Source organism: Perca fluviatilis, chromosome 9 (genome assembly GCF_010015445.1).
Source record: "Perca fluviatilis chromosome 9, GENO_Pfluv_1.0, whole genome shotgun sequence".
Taxonomy (NCBI): domain Eukaryota; kingdom Metazoa; phylum Chordata; class Actinopteri; order Perciformes; family Percidae; genus Perca; species Perca fluviatilis.
In genome coordinates, this window is record NC_053120.1 from 40,931,154 (window position 1) to 40,955,839 (window position 24,686).

The 24,686-nt window shown below is 40.7% G+C and overlaps 1 protein-coding gene across 4 annotated transcripts in view; it reads right to left on the reverse strand.

Moving 5' to 3' along the window:
- LOC120565727 (LIM domain containing preferred translocation partner in lipoma) overlaps positions 1–24,686 on the reverse strand; it is a 179,364-nt gene that overhangs the window by 36,743 nt on the left and 117,935 nt on the right. For all 4 annotated transcript variants that reach the window (XM_039811710.1, XM_039811707.1, XM_039811708.1 and 1 more), the window contains one exon: positions 16,084–16,180. In XM_039811710.1, coding sequence (XP_039667644.1) covers positions 16,084–16,180 — 97 coding nt within the window. The remainder of the gene's footprint in view (positions 1–16,083; positions 16,181–24,686) is intronic.

Genomic DNA, 24,686 nt, shown 5'->3' on the forward strand with positions numbered 1-24,686 from the left:
AAATATTCAATTTCACATCATTTTCGACCACTATTATCACCACATCTGTGTCTAAAACGCTGGAAAAGCAGATAATAAATAAATAACACTCAAAAAGCTTAGAGACTAAACTTGCTAAAGAAGTCCACTGGGAACCAACTACAATCATTAGATCTGAGAAAAGTCTTTTTAGTTGCACTCATTCGGCGTAGGTGGTGCCCAAAAGGGCTCGGGTGCTGCACCTAAACCTTATAATGGCAAAACCCTGTAATTAGTCTGTCCATTTTTTCAATTCATTGTCCACTGGTTAGTCCAAAAATGTCAGAAAGTAGTAAAATATATCCATAATAATATCCATTAGCCCAAGGTAACATCTTCCAAATGCTTGTTCTGACTGACCGCCAGTCCAAAACACAAATATATTCAATTCATGCTGATCTCTCATTTATGAAGGTGAAAACTGCTGAATCTTTGGCATTTCTGCTTTATGAAGGACATACATGGTTAATCGATTATCCAAATTGTTGTCAATTAATTGAGTTGTGAATTAAGTCAATATTTGAACCAACATAGTGTTTGAAGACTAAATTATAAAGCATCAAACCTTCTTCTATAACTATATCTTTCATTGTGAGGTGAGAAAATAATTCCACAAAGCATAAAAATGTAAAGCTTCTCAGTGTGTCTGGAACTTTTTTTCCTCAAACAGTCTTACTGTATGATAATAGGCAGAAGTGCAGAGTGTTTTACAATGCTTCACATCAATAATTTCACACATCTGCGTCGGAAGCAAGCATTTTCAATTTTGAGAAGCTACTTCAATTGACGTCTTGCATAATACAGGACAGCAATTGAAGCAACATCGTATTTACCCCTGTGGAGATGATCGCAAATACTTTCGAACTATTTCAGCTGGGCATAAAGGAATCATGAAAGGCCTCACCGCTCCCCAGCGTCCCTTTGCACGGGGAATGGAACCAGAGTCTTAATATCAAAACTTCAAATAGTTCCTGTTGAACCAATGCAATGGTGACGGGGCGGGAGGGGGGGAGTTCATTTACACTTTACTCGCTTTCTTTCCTTTTATTCCTCAACCCTCAGAAGTGTCTCTTCTCTGTTACATCGAAAGTCAAAAGAAGGACTGAAGAGAAAATCTTTTCTTCTTTTCTCTTTTTTAAAGAAGCACATTCCCTGTGAGCTATAGAGGCTTAGAATGGTTAGACAATTTAATTGGATAAAAGGAAAAGATTAAAGAGGCCCTGACTCTGTTCCATAAATAATTGATTTCTAATGTATTTGTAGTGGCAGTGAGACGCTGTTGTTTGGGAATGGGGGATGTTGAGTGGCAGAACGCTTCAGATTTCCCTCAGTCTTTGCTTCTTTGTGTTTTCATGCCGTGATATTGAAGCAGCATGAAAGGCAGAGAGGGAGCACACTTGCAGCTCAATTTGATCTTACATCGTCACAAATCAAAGATCGTGCATGTAAAGAAGGATCGCAAGGAACTTTTTTTGTGGGAGACCAAAACTTTTCACACTATGTTACTAAAGAATACAATTCTGCTGGTGCAACCCTTGCCAACCCCAAAGGCAAAGCCAGCAACTGTAGCTCGCATCCAAAACTAATAAAAGAACCACCAAATCCATTTTGGGACCGCAACTAAAGTTTTGTGCTTGGATTTAAATATCCGATAGATATGGTGGTAAAAACACAAAACACATGCAAAAGTACTGCATGTGTTGTGTTTTAATAGCAACAACACAACAATGCTAAAAGGATTGCATTAACACTAGGGCTGTCAAAATTAACGCGATAATGACAAGTTATCGCAAATTCCTTTTAACGCCACAAATGTTTTGACACGTGATTAATGCACGCGTGTTCTGTGATTTGGGCCTCGGGCCACACCATAGTTAGGGAGGTCAGGAAGTGACTCAGCAGTAATGTTAACAGAAACCGTGTGTAACAAGTGTTCCATGATAACATCCAGGGGATCACCAAACCTGCCATCCGCCATCTGGCTCGCTGCGATCTACGGGGAGACCCGCGGTGTGCTGAAGGTGTTCCTGGAAAACATGATCTGGGATGTAGTCACCTTACAACAGGGTTGGGCATCGTTTGGATTTTAACAGTTCCGATTCCAATTCCGATTCTTTCTTTCAATTCCGATTCTTATTGATTCTGTGAGGGGTGGAAATGCTTAATTTCACAGATAAGAGGAACATTTTATTTTTATTGTTGATGGAGTTTATTGTCAAAACGTTCACTTTCTTCTGAGTTGACTATTAAATGACCAGCTCCACCAAAAACGTCACTGCGGGAGATGGCTTTCAAACGCAGACACCAAAATCAAGGTAAGAAATACATAATTATGGCTAACATTACAAGAAACATAAACAGGCTAGCTAGCTAACTGTTATCGATCTCACGATGTGACTTTTTGCCCGAAGACAGCGTTGTGGAGAGTGAAACGGGAGACTAGAAAAAGGCCTTTCAGGTAGTGTGTTGTTAGGATGGCTACAGTAGATAATATAGGCTCCTGTTATCTAAAAGATGTTCAACGTAACGGCTCAATATCTAAATGATTTCGACAATGTGGATGAGGTCGTTATAATTGGATGGCACAATTCGTTTGGATACAAGCGTTACATTTTGAAAGATAGACGGGATTCTGAACAGCACACACACACACACACACACACACACACACACACACACACACACACACACACACACACACACACACACACACACACACACACACACACACACACACACACACACACACACACACACACACACACACACACACACACACACACACAGCAGAGGTGTGTTACAACATGCAGCACATGCACTGACTGGGAAAGATAGCGCTACCGCTCGTTACTGTAAGAAGGCTACAATAAAATAAAATTAATAAAAATTTAATGCGTATTATCAATATCCACTCACCTGTCTACAGGCATACACATGTACGAAGAGATATGTTTCAATCTGATCTGTCTGGGCAGTCCACTCTACTCTCCACAGCTCTACTCAACTCTAAATAGTGAATTTTGACAAACAAGCTAAAACAAAAGCTGTCAGTTTGTAGACTAACTGTTTGCCTCAAATTTTGAAATTTGGACAAATTCTTGTAAACTTAACTGCTGGCTAAACTAACCATCCTCTGCTGGAGCATTTAAGGATGTGTTATAAGACCAAAACAAACCAACATGGCTACTTAATATGCACATGAATGACACAATCTTTATGTTGACATGGATATGGTGTACGCTCTGAAGAGGCAGGGCCGCACACTGTAAAACTTTGGAGGTTAACCTGATCCTGAATCACAAATAAAAGCCTCTTTTAGGAGCCACACACTTAATCTAAAGAGAGACTTCCCATTCTGAGTAACAGGATTTATTGTTTATTGTTTCGTGACTATATGTAACTTTTTAATGTTTCTGAAGCTCTGTCATTTTTCATACAATGGTCTTAAATGACCTGTAACAGCAAACGAGACTAACAGTGAAAAGAACGCTAGTTTTATATCGTTTTTAGTAAGGCCTCTGCCTTTTTCCCGTAAAGTCACAAACTGATCTGCGGCAGGTAGAACAGCTCTACAGTCACACATTGTGACGGGTCACAGATTTCATTGTAACACCGGAAAAGCCTGTGTTATTGTATCCAGCCAGATAAAAGGTAGCAGGAGATTTCTTTATAAAAGGCCTAATTGTATTTTAATTTTACTTTAGAAGTTATCTGTTGTAGTTCTGGCTGATACTGGGGCAGGACCATCACAGAAAAAAAAGACAATTACGGGATTGTAAAAGATTCAAAAACGTCCCCGAATTAACCCTCAGGTATGTAATATGTCTATTTCATTCATAAAATAACTTTAGATTGCGTGATGTGGTTGTACGTCAGTAGCCAAAATAAAAAATATCCACTTTAAAGTAAATTTAGAACAGATAAAAAATGCTTCACTATGGGCAATCATGTGATTTATCACGATCAAATATTTTAAGCCCTAATTAACACACAGATATGTGACTACATCTAATTATCTTGCTCTACTTCACATTTTTATTGGGCTTCAATTTTGAATAAGTGTTTCCACTGATGCAGCATCCATTTATTGTGACACTTTTAAAAAGGTGGGCCAAACAAAGGTACAAAGTTGTGATAACTTCCTCACACTTAATTAAAGAGATAAACAATAGGTCAGCGAATGGTTAACAGCAGAAAATAAGTCTGTCGAACACATTAGGAGTGGAAGTGCCAGCTAGTGAACTGCCAGAGGCCACGATTTGTGCACTGTTTCATCTCTTTCCCCTCTAGGTTAATCTACTTTGTTGCTTTAGATTGCCCTCCGTGTAGCCTGACAATGCTGTGGCCTTCAGTTGCCTTAGTATGACAAGAGAAATAGCTGTCATCGCTGCATTTCAATCTCTGAATGCCTCTTTCCTAACCCCTGCCTTTAATCTCATTCCCAATGTCAGCAAATAGCAATCTGCAGAACTGCTGCGGCGATGGTGGAGGATGGAGGATAGGCGAGCCTGTGCCACTAAGCATTACTGCTCGGCCTGTCAGGGCCCGCGGCGGCAGAGCAAGGGGGACTGAGTGTAGGTTACATGTTTTGGAAGCAGGTTGGCAGGAGCGACATGGAGGGGTGCCAGGGAGCGAGCGGGGCTGGCGAATGGGGTGAAAGAGGGAAAGAGAGAGAGAGAGAGAGAGAGAGAGAGAGAGAGAGAGAGAGAGAGAGAGAGAGAGAGGAGGAGGAGGAAAGGCAGGGAACAGGTGAGTGTGTGCGCAGCACAATATGTGGGCAAGCTGCGAGTTCAAAGCCTGTGTCTGTGTGTTTATATGCTGTTTATATGCTGTTTATCCGTGCGCACCCGTGTGCTTGTAACTATGTCTGCGTTTGCGTGCATGGGCATGCCGATGTCTACTCATTCCTGAGGTCAAACGCTCACTCACAAATGAAATCTAGCAACGTGAGTGCCCCGAAGCCTCAGCTGGGCTCGCACGGCAGCTGATCTTGCAAGCCTCAGTGGAGCTGTCTCAACGAGGCAGGATAGCAAGCGCGAGCCTGGCGGGAGAAAGGGGAGGGGAGGGAGGGAGAGCAGGGGGGAAGGGGGGGGTGGTGGTCACCTCGCGTGAACTGCTGCCAAAAAGCGGGCCTCTGTCGCTGGGAAGAGAAGCCCCATGCTGGCACACTGCATCAGCTGAGAAACTAGAAAGCAGCATTGCGAGGTCAGCTGCAGTGCTGGGACAAGATAATGAGAGAACAGAAATGGCAAAGAGGACCCATAAACTATGCTGAAATGAAAACAACTTTCTATTTTATGAAACTGCCCCCACTGCTCAAAAAAAGAAGAAACCAATATAATGAAGTGTTGAAAACACCATGGGACCAATAACAAGCAAGATGATGACATAGCAGAAAAACTGCTAAAATCTAATTCATCAAAGAATAAAGAAGAAAAGAGAAAAAGAATTAAAGGCAGTTTAAACAGAAAAGCTGGAGGTTATTGTATCATTTCTTCAATCTGACATATTGGTAGATTTACAATCAAAGCAACATTATTTACATGCGAATAAAGGGTCTTGGAAGTCAAATCAGCAGCCTCACACTGACATACAAACAGCATCTCTCTTCTAAAGGCAGCTCTGGTGGATCATCCGTGGCTATTGTGTTGTATAATCTTGTCTTTTGCAGTCATACATTATAATCCACTGTAGGTGGTATAGTGATGCATGGGATTTAGACTAGTTGCCATGTCACCAGACTGCCACATATGATGCCCCCCCACCGCCCCCTGGGTGGTCGCTGACCTCGTTCTAGCAGCATTATGCTCTTCTGTCTCATAGTGATTGCTGCAACATACATACAGTATTCACACAAAGTACAGCGCAGTACGACAAGGCCGCAACACTTTGCCACTGATATATATACTGTGATCATAAAGGAAAAAAGTAACTATTCTATTCTCTAAGCAGGGTTTAATAAGCCTGACATCGCCGGACCAAATGGCAAATATGAGTTAGTCTGGAACCTCCATGGGGTGTTATCAACGGCAAATGCCTCCGGACATACTTAGCTAGACCAACTATACAACCAATCAGAGCAACTGAATATGTGACTAGTGAAGGACTAGTCTACATCCACGATGTTTCATTTCCAGGATTGCTCCGGAGCTGCCAGAAATTCCGCAGGATCACGCCCTTTTTGGCCGGATGTCCCGTTACCTTCCACTTCCTTTGTGTTGGCGTTCTAACCTCCGGTGGTTTGTGAGGACTATGGTTAACTGCTCCTCAGATCTCTGCAGGGTAAATCCAGACAGCTAGCTAGCCCTCATGCCCTCCTTAAAAAAACTTACTCTCGACATCTTCGTGGCAAAAATGTCCACGCACACAAAAACTGTTATTAAATCATCATATATCAATATTTTTTACTGCTTTTTTTTCATAAATCACTTAAACAACTTCTAAATTGCTCTATCATAAATTGTTTTTCTTTTCCATATAATGAATAATATGTAGATGGGGCTTTGGTGGTGATTAGAGGCTTGGATATGTCAAAGATAAGCAACAAAATTAATTTGATTGCATTAGTACTTTTTACATAGTGCCAGATACTCCCTTTGGACACCTTCGAGGCAAAAATGTACATGTCCAAAAAACTGATATTAAATCATCATATATCAATGTTTTTTTCTGCTTTTTTTTCATAAATCACTTAAACAACTTCTAAATTGCTCAAAACTACCAAACATTTAATCATTTTCTGGATTTTAACCCTTTAAATGCCAGTTTTAAATCTTTGAAGTAACAATTATTTATGAAAAACCCAACAAAACATTAATTATTTTCCATAAAATAAATCATAGGGGAATGGGGCTTTGGTGGGGATTAGAGGCTTGGATATGTCAAAGATAAGCAACAAAACTGATTTGATTGCATTAGTATTTTTTATGTAGTTCCAGATACTCCCTTTGGACACCTTCGAGGCAAAAATGGGCCCATTGACTTCCATTATAACCACATGTTTTGATCTCACTGCCTTTACAGTATAAAACCATGCATTCTGTAATGTCAGCATTTCATTTGGAAGAAAACTAGTCATATTTGACATTTTTACAGTATTTCACCAGATTCAACCATTTTGCCCTTGTAGGCCGATGCATGAAATTATAGTTATATTATGGAGCTCTGTGTGTGTGTGTGTGTGAGTTTGCGTGAACCTGTAAGCAAGCAATGATCACTTTAGGGCTGAAAAAAGGCATCTTTTGAAGGATGCATTTCATGTGTCTTTGAAGACGTGCTTGAATAAAAACATTGTCTCCTGCATGTGCTGTAAACTGGCGCTTATCATTTCAAATGGTTTGTGGGACATGGTGGCCCTGAAGACTGGTCTCCCACTATGGACATCCCACAGGCTCCGGGTGGATTCCCCTTTGGACCGGTACACACCAGCCAAGTGTGAAGTCCCATGTATGTTAAAATCTCTTGAGCATCCACATCACTCCATCCTGAGATTGAACACCTCCCGTGTAGGTTTGTCATTTCCTGAATCAGCTGGATCAAGTCAGGAGTGAAGAAAAGGTCGAAAGAGGATGCCACATCATGGATTCTTGATATGGCATATGTCGTGGGCTCTGACATCATGCCGGTCGGTGCTTGAATGTTGCGCAGCGTCTCAGTATTAGATGGAGACCAGACTTGCCAATTCTTCCCTGTCCATTCAATGTTAGGATGGACAGGATCTTCAGTGTCCTCTCCACTTTCAGAGGAAGGGTTAGAGGCACTCACAGAGTTGGAGGACACCAGTGACCATTTTGTCAGACTCCAGAAACTTGTGTCATCTTCAGATGAGTCCTGCAGTTGGCTGGAAGATAAAGGCTCCTTCTCTTTGCTCCAGGTCTTTCTCCTTCTCTAGAGCCAGGTGCATCAACACACTAATAGTTGGTTTTGTTTACAACAAATGCAGGAGACAATGTTTTTATTCAAGCACGTCTTCAAAGACACATGAAATGCATCCTTCAAAAGAAGCCCTTTTTTCACCCAGATTTACACAAACTCTCTCTCACACACAGACACGCATGCACGCACACACACACACACACACACACACACACACACACACACACACACACACACACACATACATACACGCACACACACACACCCAACCCACACACACACACCCACCCACCCACACACCCACAGACACACACAAATATACATATATACACACACACACACACACACACACACACACATACACACACACATACATATATACACACACACACACACACACATATACACACACACCCACACACCCACACACACACACACCACACACACACACACACACACACACACACACACACACACACACACACACACACACACAGAGTTCCATAATATAACTATAATTTCATGCATCCGGCCTACAAGGGCAAAATGGTTGAATCTGGTGAAATACTGTAAATTTTTTTTTTTTTTTTTTAATAAAAAGGGGAAATAATTTTTTTTTTTTTAAGGGAAAAACCCAGACAACAAAACATGTGGTTATAATGGAAGTTAATGGGGCCATTTTTGCCTCGAAGGTGTCCAGAGGGAGTATCTGGAACTACATAAAAAATACTAATGCAATCAAATCAGTTTTGTTGCTTATCTTTGACATATCCAAGCCTCTAATCACCACCAAAGCCCCATCTACATATTATTCATTATATGGGGAAAAAATCATTTTTTGTGTTTTTTTTTATAAAAAATGACATACTTCAAATACATAAACTGGCATTTAAAGGGTTAAAATCCTGAAAATGATTGAATGTTTGGTGGTTTTGATTAGGTAAGAAGTTGTTTAAGTGATTCATGAAAAAAAAGCAGAAAAAAATATTGATATATGATGATTTAATAACAGTTTTTGTGTGCGTGGACATTTTTGCCTCGAAGGTGTCCAGAGGGTACAAAATGAATCATTTAAGTATAAAAGACATGTAAGAGTAAAAAACACTGGATTTAAAAAATTTGACTGAAAAGAAGGATTCCTACAAAATTTCATGCCATAAGAAGTAACACAGCAAAAATGATCACGAAATGAAAAAAAAAAACTTGAGAAAAATGTACAAAAATGACCGAAGAGGGCATGAGGGTTAAAGAAATGCCAATAAACCAGAGCATGTTTCTCTCTCATCCTGGAATGCTGTGTGGACTAGCCAGACCCTCCTCCGCAGAAGGTCTGGCAAAGCGAGGCTACTGAACGACGGACAGCGTGCTGAGATCAGCTGGGACGGTGGAGCATCAATATGTCTGAGAACGAACAATTTTAAAACGCACTTCAACAGAAGGTACCATAGTAGCTGCATTCATCTTCTGGTTGTTTTCGTAAATGCCTCAACGGCGCTCCGCTTTACTAAGCTAGGTTTATGTTGCTGTAGCACAAGCCAAAAAATGGCATCATCAGCTTTATTGATAATGTCCCCAAGGGGCAATTTGTGGTGCAGCAAGGCATACATGCAAGACAATTAGGCACACAGTACAACAAAAGACAACAAAAGAAGGAGATCCACATGAAGTGGGGGCACTGAATAATAATCACATGGAATAAAACCATAAATTCACATAATTTAAAATAGTTAAAAGCCCTACATTCCATAATTAAGGTGCCAGTTTTTTTCCATCATAAAGTGCTAGTGCAATAAAATCCAGATAAATGAATACAGACATCTATTAAAAAAAACTAACACATAATCAATCACTAATAAAATCTGACCAGCAAGTACCATCACAAATAAAACTACAACTAATCACTACAAATCTAAACCAGTCACGTATTTTCAATAACCAATAGGCTCCGCAAGTCATCAGTCATCGTTTGAAACCCGCCACATACTGTACATGTATGAGATAAACGGTTGTGATTTGCCCGACCAGTTAACTTAATTTTTTAAAAGATTTTTTATGTGCATTTTTGCCTTTAATGATAGGACAGCTCAGATATGAAAAAGGAGAGGGAGGGGGAAGATATGCAGGAAACCGTCACAGATTGGACTCGAACCCTTGACCTGCTGCGTCAATAATAAACCTATATATATATGTGTGCCTGCTCGACCAATTGAGCTAACTGGCCACATCAGTTAACTTAATTTAATACTTTTCTTTAGTGGGGTGCAAATGTTCCACCAAAACAAGTTATTTCCCGAGACTATTTAACAGAGCCATCGTTGTTGCGTTGGGAGCTTAGCGCCACCATTCTCCTATCACTGAATGTATGTGTGGTGTAGCCAGACCTTAGTTCACAGCACTGTGGAGGAAGGTCTGGCAATGCAAGACTAAAACAGATTAACATGCATGCATCATTTCTTATAAATCTTTTGTGTTAGGGTGTGAATGGTGGACCCTGCCACTAACAATGAAAACTACTACTGTTTATAAAGAGGTAATTAAAGGATGTAAATATATTGAACAGCGACTGCTATTAAAACATACCAACCATACAGTAAAAAACACGGTTTGATTTAATGAAAACCTTTTTTCACAATTTTAAGTACATTGAGCGGCATCTTCTTGTAAGAAAATGTCTATAAATCTAAAAGTATTTTCATATTGTACCTGCATGTTTCCAAGAGATTTTGCTTTTCCCCCATATACACACCAAACGAACATTAAAAATGAACCTTAAAGATGCACCTTCATGCACTAAATAACAGTTAGCTGTTTTGGGGGAGATGGTTGGCCAAAGGCATTTGGAGACTGTGGAGGTGGAGCGTGGTGGGGAAGCGGGGTTATGGGGTGGGGGGGAAGGTGAGGGGAAGCAGAAAGCTTTTACTTGACACACATTCCACTTGTTATGACATGTAGAGGCACATCTAAAAGCAAACTCCTAAGAGGTTGCTGAGGGCGACCTCAGTAATATGTAAATGAATTCCACCAGAGTATCTTAGAACATGCACAAAGCTGTCTAAACTGGAAGCCTATTAATACATTAAGTTATGATACTCAGTTGTGTTATAAAGAAACAAGAGGCAGCTCCACAAGAGCGCACTGTGTGAACCTAAACTTCTTTCTGACCCACTTACCTTAGCTGATCTGTTCTGACTCCTCTGGCCTGTACTGTTACTGGAGCAACACCGCCATTTGTATCTCTTCCAAAATCCTTTATGAACATTTCATGTGAGGTGTCTTATAAATTATGAGGGCTCCTCCAGCTGACATTATGAGGGAAAATGGCAAAGCCTGCCTTTTCTTCTCGGCTCTTATCATAAAACAAAGGCTAGCTCAAACCAGGAGGAAAAGGCTTTCCCGACAGCTCAGAGTCCTGTGCCGAGTACACTATGCCCAAATGAATCTCCCTGCTTATTTCCAGTGACTATCACTTTACCATCTGATAATAACATTACAAAAACATTTATGCCACTGCGAAAAAATCTCACTGAAAAAAAAGGCATAAATATTGATTGGATATTAAAATTTCAGATCTTTCTTAATTCTATACGGTGGAATACTTAAAGTCTGGGATCGCATGGAGGACTTCTCAATTCTCATTTTGGTATTAAAAGGAGAAATAAAAACAGATTCTCTACAGCAGAATGAACTACACTGCATAAGTATCATCATCATTAATTGTAAATAATGCAAAGCATCAAATTCCTTTCAATTATTTAGCTTTATGTCCTGGTTTTTGGTTGACAGAAATGTAGTGATGACAAAATATTGTAAGTTCCTCTGATGCACAAATGCCGAGGCATCTGTACTGCGAGCTGAGTAGCTGTGTCTTATTAGATTTCCACAAACACAGTACACCTACGCACAACCTAAGTGGATTAAATATGACGGATGATGACATTTGGAGAAAAGGCTCTTTCAGATTACTCAAATCTAATCTGGAACTCTAAATCAGGACTAATCAGTTGCTTTTCAAAGAAGCTTCAATCATAGGAGGAATTTCTGGCTTGCTAACTGGGTTTCTCGCAAGAAAAGCCGTTCTTTTATAGTGCATCATTTTCAGGTTTTTTACAGTTTGAGAACGGCTGCTTTTTGTTGGCCTGTTTTGCTGAGAAAAAGTCTTGTTGCAAATGCTGTGACTGGTTTAATTTGCTGGTTTGAAGTTGCTATAAAAAAAAGAAGCATGATAATGTTGTGTAACTACAGATGGAGCTCCACAGAGTCTACTGAAAAGTTTCCATGTGACATCACAGAGCCAAAGTGTAATGTTAATTCAATTCAATTAACCCCCTCTGGACCAATGAAAACCCACTACAGCGCTTTTAGATTAGAAGCTCATCAAAGACATTAGTGACACCAATAAAACTTTGTTATAGGAAGACAATGATCCAGTCCGGTAGCGCGCTACAGATCGCAGCCCCACTTTGATTAATCTTGTTAATTACTAGCCTTAGGGTTTCAACAACTGCTAGCCCTCTTCCCCCTGTACCCCACCCCCAAAAAAAGAAAGAATAGGCTTGTGTGTCATTAGATTCTTTGTAATTACAAAAAGGCTCATGCTCTGGGACTGATTATCCCCTAGCCCTGGATATACAGTAAAGAACATGGCGGACTAAAAAGTCCTTTTTAACGTTACTGTGGTGGCTACACTGTGTGTACATTACTCAGCGGAGGAGGACGGGGGCTCTGTGGATTTGCAGAGCAGCGTGTGCCTGTGCTTGAACTCTCTCCTAATGAGTCCCTGCAGTCACCTCGGTCTTAGGCTCCTGCCCTCATCCTCCTTCTCTCAGTCAATTCAGCTGTTGCCTTGTTTAACCACAAGATGACCCTCCTCTCTCCCTCCATCCATGCACGCTCCCTAACTGCCTCCTTCCCTCCCTCCCTCCCTCCCCTCCACTCCGGTAACAGCCAGCCGTTGTCAGCTGGGGATGCACACGCTATCCCTAACTTGTTCTGGCTACCTCAGCTCACATATGACCCATTTCTCAACTCCCATGTCCTTGTTTCGCAAGCCGTCAGCCTTAAAGATGGCAAATAGTGGCATCTGCATGCATGGTATGGCAGTATTCAAAGAGTTCAAGCCAGGGCTGCGTCGCATACACATTCACCCAAAAATGAGGCCAACAAGGCTTTGAGGGCCATTCCTCTGTGAAATGACTACACTTTGCTTAAGCCAGCAGATCCATTTGACCTATGTCTAATGTGGACCAATTAACGTCTTTACGTCAGTGTGCACCAATGTGAAGACGAACAACCCTTAATACTGGTTAAATACATGTCCCTGTAGCTATAATACACCTACACATGCTATCATAGTGTGCTGTGTGATTATGTGCTGCTATAAAGCCTGCTTCAGAGTCCTATTGAATGTATTGAGTTAGGTATCTAATGGGCATGGGAATTAATTCCAGGGCAAAGGGGATTAAAGGCTAGAGAAGAGCGCAGCAGAGGGGATGGCACTCGCTGGCAGCAGAGGGTACAGAGGGCGGAAAAATAGAAATGAAATAGAAATGCACAGAATCCTTCTGTTTTGAATCCTATTTTGCAAAATAGTATTGAAATTGGTATTTTATTTAATCCTGGCAGTTATTTATATATATATATTCAAATGAGAACAAAATTAAATATTACGTGCTACAGAGAAAAAACTAATTGGAGAGAAATACTGTAAAAAAAAATACAGCTGGACAATCAAACAAGATAGAGAGTTTTATCAAAATCAGAATGTTTCATCTGTCCACAGCCTTTATCTCTCATTCTCATTATACCCCGAGCCTTATCCTTTGATCACACTGATCTAGTTTTGACACTCTACCTTGAGGACTGCTTCCCAGACTGGGAGATATGCTGCTGTGTCTACACTTGGAAATCAACAGATAAGAAGTACCAAGAATACTAGGTTAACCTGGTCTGTATCATACACACCTGCAGCATTTTTCTAAAAACATTTGTGATACAAAACTAACTTTGTGGGTCACTGGGTGGGCTAATCTAGGAAACCTTATGCCAGTTTTTATTCTATTAACCCACTATCCCACATTGTTTTATTTCTAAATGTGGCATGGTTTTGTAGTACAAGCAGTAGTTTTGGACACATTTCTCCACTCTGTTTGTTCTTCCTTTCAGTCACACAAAATGTCACAGTGAAAGGTGACACAGTGAGAGCTCCTAATGAGATCATACTACCTGTGCTAATGTTTTCACAACTGCTGGGATCATTTTAGCCACTTTGCTGCTCTCACCTATGAATGTGCCACATTGTGAAGTGACTGTTGTTGGTTCAGAGACGCACAGTAGAGGATAGATGACCGCTAATACACAGCAGAAATGATCATATACTTTTGTTTGGTAGACTATGAACCCGGTCTGAAGCCAAAAATCAGTGTATGACTCAGGGAAGACCCCCAGTATAGTCTTGCATTGCCAGACCTTCCTCCACAGCGCCGCGGAGGATGGTCTGGCTAGTCAACACAACACTTTGGGATGGGAGAGAAACGTGCTCTGGTTTATTGGCATTTCTTTAAACCAATCACAATTGTCTTGGGCGGCGCTGAGTGCCGCACGGAGCCCAGTTGCTGCAAAGTGATCCTATTACAATGTGGCAATAAGAAGTGAGAGCAGGAGGAGGCTGAGATGGAGGGAGAAATCAATTAGTAACATCTAGAGTAACAGAGAGCCCTTTCATTTTTTAGTGTATGCCAGATATTATCTAACTGCTAGTGTAAGGTCTGGCTACACCACACATACATTCTGGGATAGGTTGTTTGCATTTTTTAAAACCAGTCAGAAGCGTCTTGGGCAGCGAACAAACATTTGCACCCCGCTAAAGAAAAAGCCACATACAATATTAACTGAAGTTAACTGTTGACACAATACAGTAACGTGAGCTATTTAAATTAGCTGATACATGGTTAAACCTCATTAGCTCTTACCAGTGTATCTCCGTATTGACTTCGTCCATAACTATCCACTCCAATCAGTCCCAAAACGTCCCAGTTAGAGGGGAAATGCCGTAAACATATTCTTAGTAAATCTTTACAATCATTCCCCGAAAGAACCAAGCAGGCCTGTCTTGTTGCACGATCCAAAATTTCCTTAAACTTGCCATTTTCAGCATGTAGCTTGCTAGCTACAAGTTTGTTGTTGTTTCCTGAAGCGAACGTAGTTTGAGAACGGCAACACCCAGAGAGCGGAAGGGATGTCAGGCAATTATCCTGGAAATGTACTTCCGTTGATCCAGACTATGGTATATGTAACGTCAGTGCTATGCAGGGACTATTATATTAGACTTATATTAGACTACAGTGGATTTGTAATACTATTTTTTTAAAAAAAAAAAAATTTTTTTTTTTAAAAATTTTTTTTTTTTTTTTTTTTTGGGGTTTTTTTTTAAGTTTTTTGTTTTTTTTTTTTTAAAGATGCCATTTATCTCAAGAGACTTCCTGGTTAAAGAACTGTTAAAATAAATAAAAATAAAATTGAGATTTGGACAATACTGTAGGCTGAGGCTCTGCTAATATGAAAAAGATCATTGATTTGGTCTATTATATAACATGCATTTGCTGCTGTTGATCTGTGACTAGTTAGCTAAACAAACGCAAACGTAATGCTGAAAAGCTAGTGTCTAAACTTGTAGGCTCAGACAGGAATAAAAAAACCCATTTTGTTTTAATTTATTTCATTTTATGTACTTTTTTTTTAATCACCAATTGCCGAAGCTCTTAGTGGCTGTATCAATCAATTTATTTAAAGCTATAGTGTGTAGTTTCTGCTGCCCCCATGAGGTATTCTAAGTAATGACAACAACACTGTCACATGATACAAGCCTTCCTCTACTACTTCTTGCTTTTTCACAGATTATTTTGTCTGTACGCCCTCTGGTGTTTCGGAGAATACTGCAACGAACAATGCGCTGAGCATAAACGTCTCCGTGCATGCTTGTAGCGCGCGTGCGTGCAATCTCTGGCGTCCCGCTTACTGTGTTGCGCTTGAGTATACCCAACGCTTAAGTCATTACAGTGTGACACAATACCAGGATCCTTAAACCACAGCAGCTAAATGGAATTCAGTGATCATTCATTTCAATGTTTACACCTACTGTGGCTTCACAGCTAATGCTAACACAGTGTGTATGAGATGAGCAATCTTTCTTACCGAAATATTCCTCAGATGGTGGGTTGTCCATGTCAAACAGCATCTTCTTGGTCAGGCGCTCCAGCTCATCCTCAGGGTGGGCCATGTGAGCACTGCCCTAAGAACCGGGAACACAGGAACATAGTTGTGATTCGCTAAGCCGACCGAGGTAACAAATAACATTTCAACAGCTTCTTGCATTTATTCCATCTCATTGATGAATTTCCCCTGTGGTCTATGCCATACAAATGCTGCTTAAAAGGCAAAGAAAAAGTGCAAGGATGTATTGTTTAACAGAATACATCCACATTCAAGTTAAAGATTCACAAAACCTTAACTTCAATAAATCAGGATGAAGCCCTCTCAAGGTCTAACAACACACATTCCCAGTAATTAAAATGCAGTGGATGGTCTGAGATATCTGACCCTGGCTCAGGCCCCAGTGGTGTGCAGCCCAGAAGGTTGTGCAGATCCTTCTGTGCAATACAAGCATGGGGAAAAAAACCGGTGACCCTGACAAATCCTTGTATTTTGGAAAATAATGATAACAGAAGGAAGATACTTTTTAAGTCTTGTATATTTGGGTGACAGGTCAGGAGATAGGTATTTAGTCGTACTTGGAGAAACAACAAAAAATTAGGCGTGAACGGTGTTGAGGCCTAATGTGTAAGAGATTTCACAAGGATGACATAACTCTCTGAAGATGCCACTTCCTTCCTTTCCTTGTGAGTGTGCCCTCCCTCTTATCATGCAGTCTCTGACATCTGCCTGCTGTGTCTGGGTGTGTATGGGGCTAACGTGTTGTGTCTGACATTTTCTACCAATCATCAACAGAGCCGCAGAATACAGCTTCCCCAATCCCGTCACAGGTGTGTGTCCTTTGCAGACACCCTGGAGGCCTGAACTTGACTTTTTTTGTGCTGCTAGGCTAAGCATCTGAGAATTTTATTTTATTTTTTTAAATCAGCAACACTTGGGATGGACATCCCTAGATCTGTGGCTGGCTGGATCTTTACACTAGATTTGATTTTCAATATGGTAACACGGGCCGTGATCTGAGCTGACCTTTGAGGTGTTCCTAATTGTGACATCTGGGAGCTGGGTGGGTGTTTCGCGACCGGTCTGGTTTTGTACTAATTTATCTGAGGTTTACTGTGTCACATAAAGGAATCAGATTTGCCAATAGGAGATTGAGTGAAATAATTCAGAATGAAAGAGTAATGCCAGATCGGGTCTTCTGGCATTATTGACGGCTACATTTGTATGCACAGTAATTCTTCATGAATTTGACACATTGTAAGTATCACTCAAGGTTTCAAGAATATAAATAAGGTTGGTTTAATTTCAACAGTAAATTAAAGGTGGTAATGCAAATGTACAGTAGGTTTGGTGTGAGAAACATGCAATGGTCAACTGAGTTTATTTCCATAGACGGTGAGAAATGCAGAGCTCTGATTACTGTCCACTATGTATCAAGGAGCGTGTAGGACTTTATGATGCATGACTTTTGCTGGGCCCGGCTCAGGATGCAGCGGGCTGATAATGGAAGCCCAAACAGAAGGCCTCATTAACTCTGAGGGATCGACATGTTTGACGTGCAAATCTTTGTGCCGCGCCGGAGCGCTCTCTGGAGAGCAGCTGGACCTGAGCTCTTGGATTCCTTGGCACCTTTGCGCCTCCTCAGTCACTCAACCATAAACTGCCAGCATCACATAATGGAGGATTAGGTAGAGATGAAAGGAACATTCCTCAGTTATTGGATATTCAACTCAAATTACATCTTAACATCAGACCTTTTTTTTTTTAATAACAATGGTCAGCAGAGGTGTACATGGAGGGGGTTGAATTCTAAGACAACTACCTGCAGAAAAAGAATAGTCCATACAATCATGTACAATATTCTAGAGCCGCAAAGATGAATCCATTAGTTGTCAACTAGTCTCTCATTACCAGACCTTCCTCCACAGCGCTGCGGAGGAGGGTCAGGCTAATCCACACAGCATTCTGGGAAGGAAGAAAAATGTGCTCTGGTTTATTGGCATTTCTTTAAACCAATCACAATCATCTTGTGTGGTGCTAAGCGCCGGACGGAGCCACGGTGCCGCTGCTAAATAGTCTCAGGAAGGAACTTGTTTTGGTGGAACGTGTGTACTTTCAAAAGTAGTTTTAGTCGTTCAACAGAAAACTCAGATTGGACAGATAGTCTAGCTAGCTGTCTGGATTTACCCTGCAGAGATCTGAGGAGCAGTTAACCATAGTCCTCACAAATCCACCAGACACAAAGAAAGAGACATCTGGCCAAAAAGAGGGACAACGAGCGGAATTTCCAGAAGAACAAGAGCAAACCCAGAAGCGGAATGTTGTGGATATAGACTAGTTTTCAACTATTAAATCAATAGGCAAAATTCTCTGATTCCAGTTTCTTGAATGTGAATATCTTCTAGTTTATTCACTTCTCTATGACAGTAAATGTAATGACGTCATCTTGGCAAACACGGACCTACATTTTTCACCATTTTATGACATTTGATAGACCAATCAACTAATCAATTAATCGAGAAAATAATGGACAGCTTAATCAATAATGACAATAATCGTTAGTTGCAGCCCTACAATATTCATACACTATAAAGAAGTGCTTGTGTTGTCAACAATCTGCTCATTATGCCTGTGTTGTTTCTTTGAGACAGTGAAGAGGACGATTTAACACCGTTAATCTTAGCTCCATTTATCAACACCTCACGAAGAGAATTTAACCTGTTCAGCTTTTCAGAGGCAACAATAGAAATCATACACCAGCTATACGTGCTGCAGACATGATTTTTCAGTTACATCTGGCTCAGTTCAGTAAATTGTTTGCCTACGCCCTCAGGACACCCAGCCGCACTTTCATTGAAGTTAGGGCTTAAATCTAGTGGCGACTGGGTTAACAGCTGCCCCTATTTTCCACTGTTTTACCAGTATGTTGAGGCTTATAGTTTCAGGTCATCTGCTTTCAGTTGTAATACCCCTGAAACACCATCAAATGCCATCCACTTGACCAACCGTTATTAAATGTGAGACCACTTCAAATCAAAAGCAACAATAACATCTGTAAGTGACCACTGCTGCGTGCTACCTGATACAGCATGACAGTGAAAGGTGAGCAGACAAAGCAGAGTGTGGGAGCGGATCACTGCCCCACTGCCACATCTATAAATACAGCTGTATGCGCCACCCACTGTGGAATTGGCATTGTGTCAGAACTGATTAAGTGAGGAGTGGAGTGGGGTGGGGGTGGGGGGGGCGCTCACCTGATGCCCTGACAGCATTGCGTCCCACTGAGGAACCAAACCTCAGGCTCTGTCTTTCCTGCTTCCACTGCAGTGATAGAGAGTGAATGGGAGAGCATCTGACTTACACCTTTGTTAGTGCAGGTGGAACAAAGTTCAAGTGAACAGGAAGCTGGAACTATTTACAATCCATGGTGGGTGGGGGGGGAATTACAGCATAGTATCGATCTATTATTATTTACGTGTTGGTCAGTTTGTCTGCTTGACAATCCCATTTTGCAGCAATAAAATGTAAATGAAATGAACAAACAGTTGGAAAAAAGGTAATACACTGCAATATATCGCAGAATATCGTGATATGTTTAAAATCGCAATAAAATTGAAGTGAAATGAACAAACAGAGAAGATAAAACAGATGTTGACAAATTTTTCTTTTGGGGACATCATTTGAAATAGGGAAAAATTTGAAGCTGGAAAAAATATAATAAATTCCAATACATCACAGAATATGTATTTCTGAAATCAGAAACCAAAAATGGAAGAACGGCTCTGCATTTTTATTCATTTGTTTTTTAATTGAAATGAAAATTGAACATGCTATTTCTGTTTGATTCTTGGTTCAAATGAAAAAACCAACTATCAAAACGTACACGGACCCATTTGTAAATTACAGACAATCAGGACGAGGATCAGTGACCAATATGTACCTACCCTTTCCTGTAGTGAAATGCTGTCACATTGTGCAATTTGCTGTTGCGTTGTGCAATTTGCTGCCGTGGTTTGCACTTCAGGGCCACCGTACATTATACTACAGCCAACAACAACACACCATCCTCTCTGCGTCCTTCACAAACAAACCTTTTTCACTTTTGTATAGTTTATTATTACTGCTTTAATAGAGATCAATTGTTTGTCTGTTATTTCTGTGTTCCTTTAATTGTAAAGTGCACTGAGACCATGTTTAATGGTGATTTAAATACAATTTGAATGATTATTTCTCTCCCACGCTTCCTCGGTGGGACGGACTAAGACGCGAGGGAGGGAAGCAAGTGAAGGAAACCAGGATGCAATTTAACCCTGCCGTCTAGCCAAAAAAGGGAGAATTCAAATTTCAGTTGACCTTTTGAGGAATCGTAAGCTGTATCCTCATATTTAGGCCAGTGCTGTTTTTTTTTTTTTTTTGCATAGTTTAAAAAGCAACGTGTGACGACAATTGAGAGCCACTGCATAAACAGCACTACCCACTGAGCGGGAAGTGATAACCAGAAGGGGAAAAGTACAAGGGCTGTAGAGAGAGCCCAATGAAAGACAGCTGCTAAACAACACTAATCTGCGTCTCTAAACCTGCAGTCATCCATCAGCTGTGTGTTGCTTTTGTTTTACTTACTGTAAACCAAATACTGCACCTTAAAACAAAAAGGCAATTGTCTTACCTTTTACAATAGCTTAACATTTCCTGCACGATCAGCACAAACTAAAGAAAGACATAATCACTCAAAGACATATTTATCCACAGATTAAAATGATGATGGACTTTACAAAACAAAATGCTCCTTAGTGTCAATGGAGCTGCAGCTTTAACTCAGGCTTTTAAAAGAGCTCTCAATCTGACATGCTGGCTTTTTGTCTCTCCCTAAATCACAATGCTATCATTTGAAATGGACACAGAGCATTTGAAAGGGAAATGGCTTATTAAAATAATAATAATAACAGCAAATGGACCATTGCATTAGTTAGGGTTCATGAGGGATTGGAATTTTATATTGGAATATCTAAAAAAAAGCATTTGTTGCCGCAACACTAAACGAGTGATTATAGCAGCTTAGGCGACTCTGTTTTACCAAAACAATGAAAGGATTGCTGGATCAGTCCCGCTATCCGTCCAGTGAGTTAGTGTGTGCGTTTGTGTGTGTGTGTGTGTGTGTGTTGGTGGGTGTTTTGAAGAGAGGGGGGCTACAGCATGTTGTGTGTCTGGAATCAATGGGTTAAACACCAAACAGATGTGTGTGGTTTTTTTGTAAAGAAAATGTGTTTATTAAGAGCCATCAATTTCATAGTGGATAGCTTTATCTGATATCATAATGCAGAGACCCATTAACCCTAACCCTAAGACTCTGAAAGCCAGAGCAGGGCATTTTAATAGAAACCTGGGAGAGCACGTCATTACTGAGATTCAGTCTTTTAAGAACGACCGGACAGAAATGAGAGTTGTATTCATTATAGTACAAAAGGACATCTCGGTTTGGATTAGAGCGAGGATGTGGCAGGTATTCCACTTCAAATAAAAGCGGTTTGCCGGACAAAAATAATATTTGAGGGAAAGTTGCTTTGTCATTTTTCTGGCAGCTGCATGTTTAATTGAAGCATTTGTTAAGTCTGCCAAAGCAATCACATGTCAGTGGCCTTATGTAATCCAGTTGATGAATGTGCTGCGTGTGATGTTAAAGAGGTTACGAGTAATCGGTAATGCATTACACTTTGAGAAAGAACGATCACAGCGCTGCAAATTAAGCTCAAGGCCACCTTCTGAGGAGGCACAGATAAAGTATACATTCTCTCCAAACAAAATAGGTCATGCTGTTTCAGCTCCAATTAAACGCAGACTAAAAAAAATAACAGTCAACTGTAGAGCAGCTGTGTACAACGCAGCCAACGATAATTAAAAATTAACCAATTCCATAATTGACATTTTCCGCAGCCATTCAAATCTTTGCTGTAAACTGAATTCATATGAAAGTGATGCATTTCAGAGTGTTTGCAGGAATGTAATGTATGTAGAGGGGCCTTTCAATGTTTGTAAGACTGTGCGTGTGTAAAAACTAGGTCATCTGTTCGGAACTGACACATCCCCCTGCAAACAGATATTTGAAAATCTGAGAGTGTAGAGAGGGGAGCCACAAGCAATGTGAAAGAAAGAAAAAAAATCCCAACAGCAACAACAAATGATTGCACAAATTGTTGGGATGGAGATAAAACGTATTTGGCGTCTCTTTGTATACCATTACAATCCCATGAATGTAGCAAAACACCAGATTACACAGGATGCAGGTTTCCCTGGTTTGGGTTAGAGCTCAAAGTATTTCCCTGCTGTTTCCTCATGTGGTAGCAGGGATCTATATTTAAACACATGTGGTGGACATAATGATGAGTCATACAGGTTATGCCTTTAAATCGATGTATTGGCAACCTGCACTTCCCTTTTGTAATACACGGTGTCGTCCATCTCCTGTATAATTTTTCCTCCTGACAAACCATGATATATCCTTCTCCGTTTCCACCTTAACAACTACATGGGTTATCTGAATGACACCCTGAAGGATATCATTTGACCAAACGCTACCACTAAAATGCTGGGGCCAACAATACACAAAGCCTGATCCGCTGAGGGAGGCTTCCTTGATGAGAGAAAAAAAAATGTTTAGAAAGTGCACACGTTTCATGGACTCTGAGCCAGGGGGGCGGATAAAAGAGTCCTTCTGTGGACAGAGGATGTTAGGAGGGCAGAGAGGAATCTAGTTTCAGCATCAGTCAAAAACAAAAACGGAGAAAACGTGTGTTTGTGTAAGACAAGTGGGACACAGAGAGGTGTTGAACAGACAGGGGGACCATGTCCACAAGGAGACAGCAGGGGCCACTGTTTATGCAGCTGCTTCTGGCTGCCTGGTGTCTGACTGAACCAAGAAAACCATATACAGTATACTGTACCTTCATGTAGACACATGTAGTACATTAGCACCGTCACACAGTGTCACTCAGGTGACCAGGGCTATTCACAGTAATCAAAATTAAATGAATTATGTAAGTCCAGTGTTTTCCCTGGCTTTGTGGATGACTTAGGTGCACGTATTAGGGGAGGTTTAGGCGTCCTTCCTTTTTTAATTTAAAAAAAAGCAATTTCTACATACATTTTGTGTCTCTTTGTGGGATTGTGTCTCTTTGTTATCGTGTTGTGTCTCTATTTGGTCATTTCTGTTTTCTTTGGGGTTGTTGGAATCGTCACTAATCACTGTGTCATCATTGCTAGCGACAGACGGGGGTGTCCTGAACAAACCCGCCTTGTTAAAATAGTTTAGCCAGCGGTGTTTTTTTTTTGCTGCTTCCAACTTCTTTAAAAACTACATGAGTCTTCTGGTTGTAGCAACAGCAACATGCCGAGAATCGAAAACCACACACGTTCCACGTTCTGTGTGCGTGTCGTGTTAGGTCACGGCAGTTTCCTGCAGTGTCGCGGCTGAGTGGAGCCGAGCCGAGCTGAGCAGGTACCATGTAATGGAAAAACGCCTTTAGTTACATTTATTCTGCTAAGTTGCTTCCCAAAACGGCTCGGGTGCTGCACCTAAACCTCATAATGGTAGGGAAAACCCTGAACTCCGAGATCTTCAAAAGGGGGTCCGGGACCCTTAGGGGGTCCTCAGAGTTACTGCTTTTTTTTTTCTCCAGTTTTCTCAAATATTTTAATGTCTTAACATGAATCCAACATATCTTTATTAGCAAATATGAATCAGTCTTTAGGAAATCAAGTCTTTAGGCCGCCCACATATACAATACAATATATGTAGTAGGGGGTCCCTGATCCGTCTCTCTCTCAGTTCAGGGGTCCTTGTTTTAAAAAAGACCCCTGATTTAACTCATATAACTTTATTCACACTATCACAAAAATAACTTCATATAATTAAACATTTTACACATTTAAATGTGTTAGCAACATTGTCAAAATACAGCTACTACATAGATTAATTTGTTGTTGTCATGTGACTTGGAGTGAATGTAGCAAGGTCATTAAATCTGTCACCCAGCGTGCCACAGTTTCGTTTTATTAAACACATTTAAAGCTGCAGAATAATGTCAGCACTGCTACATCTGCATCTCTTCACTACAGGCCGGTAAGGAGAGGCTGAAAACGAGAAAATAAACAAACTGCTCAGACATTTTTAGATTGCCGGGGCTCACTGAACTGCAATGACAGGTATCGATCCGGCCAGTTATTTACCAGCCATGCTGTTCATCTCAGAGGGGGCCAGAGGAGAGGAGGGTGGCAGGGCCTATTATTTATGAGCGGTTATGTGACAAACACTTCTGATCTACTGACGGTTACCACTGGCCGTAGGAACCGGCCAATCAACAAACGCGCAAAAAAAACAACATGAGAAGACAACACAGCCCTTTACTTCGAAGCAAAACCAACATTAACAAGTGGCTACCTAGTGTTTATTTAATTTCAAAATCATATTACTTTGTAAGTTTTTGTAATAATTATAATAATAATTAGGGGGGTAGATATTATTGTTGTTTAGAATCACTGTGAATGAAGTGAAGTGCAAAATCCATAAATTAGTCTATTTCTTTTAAATG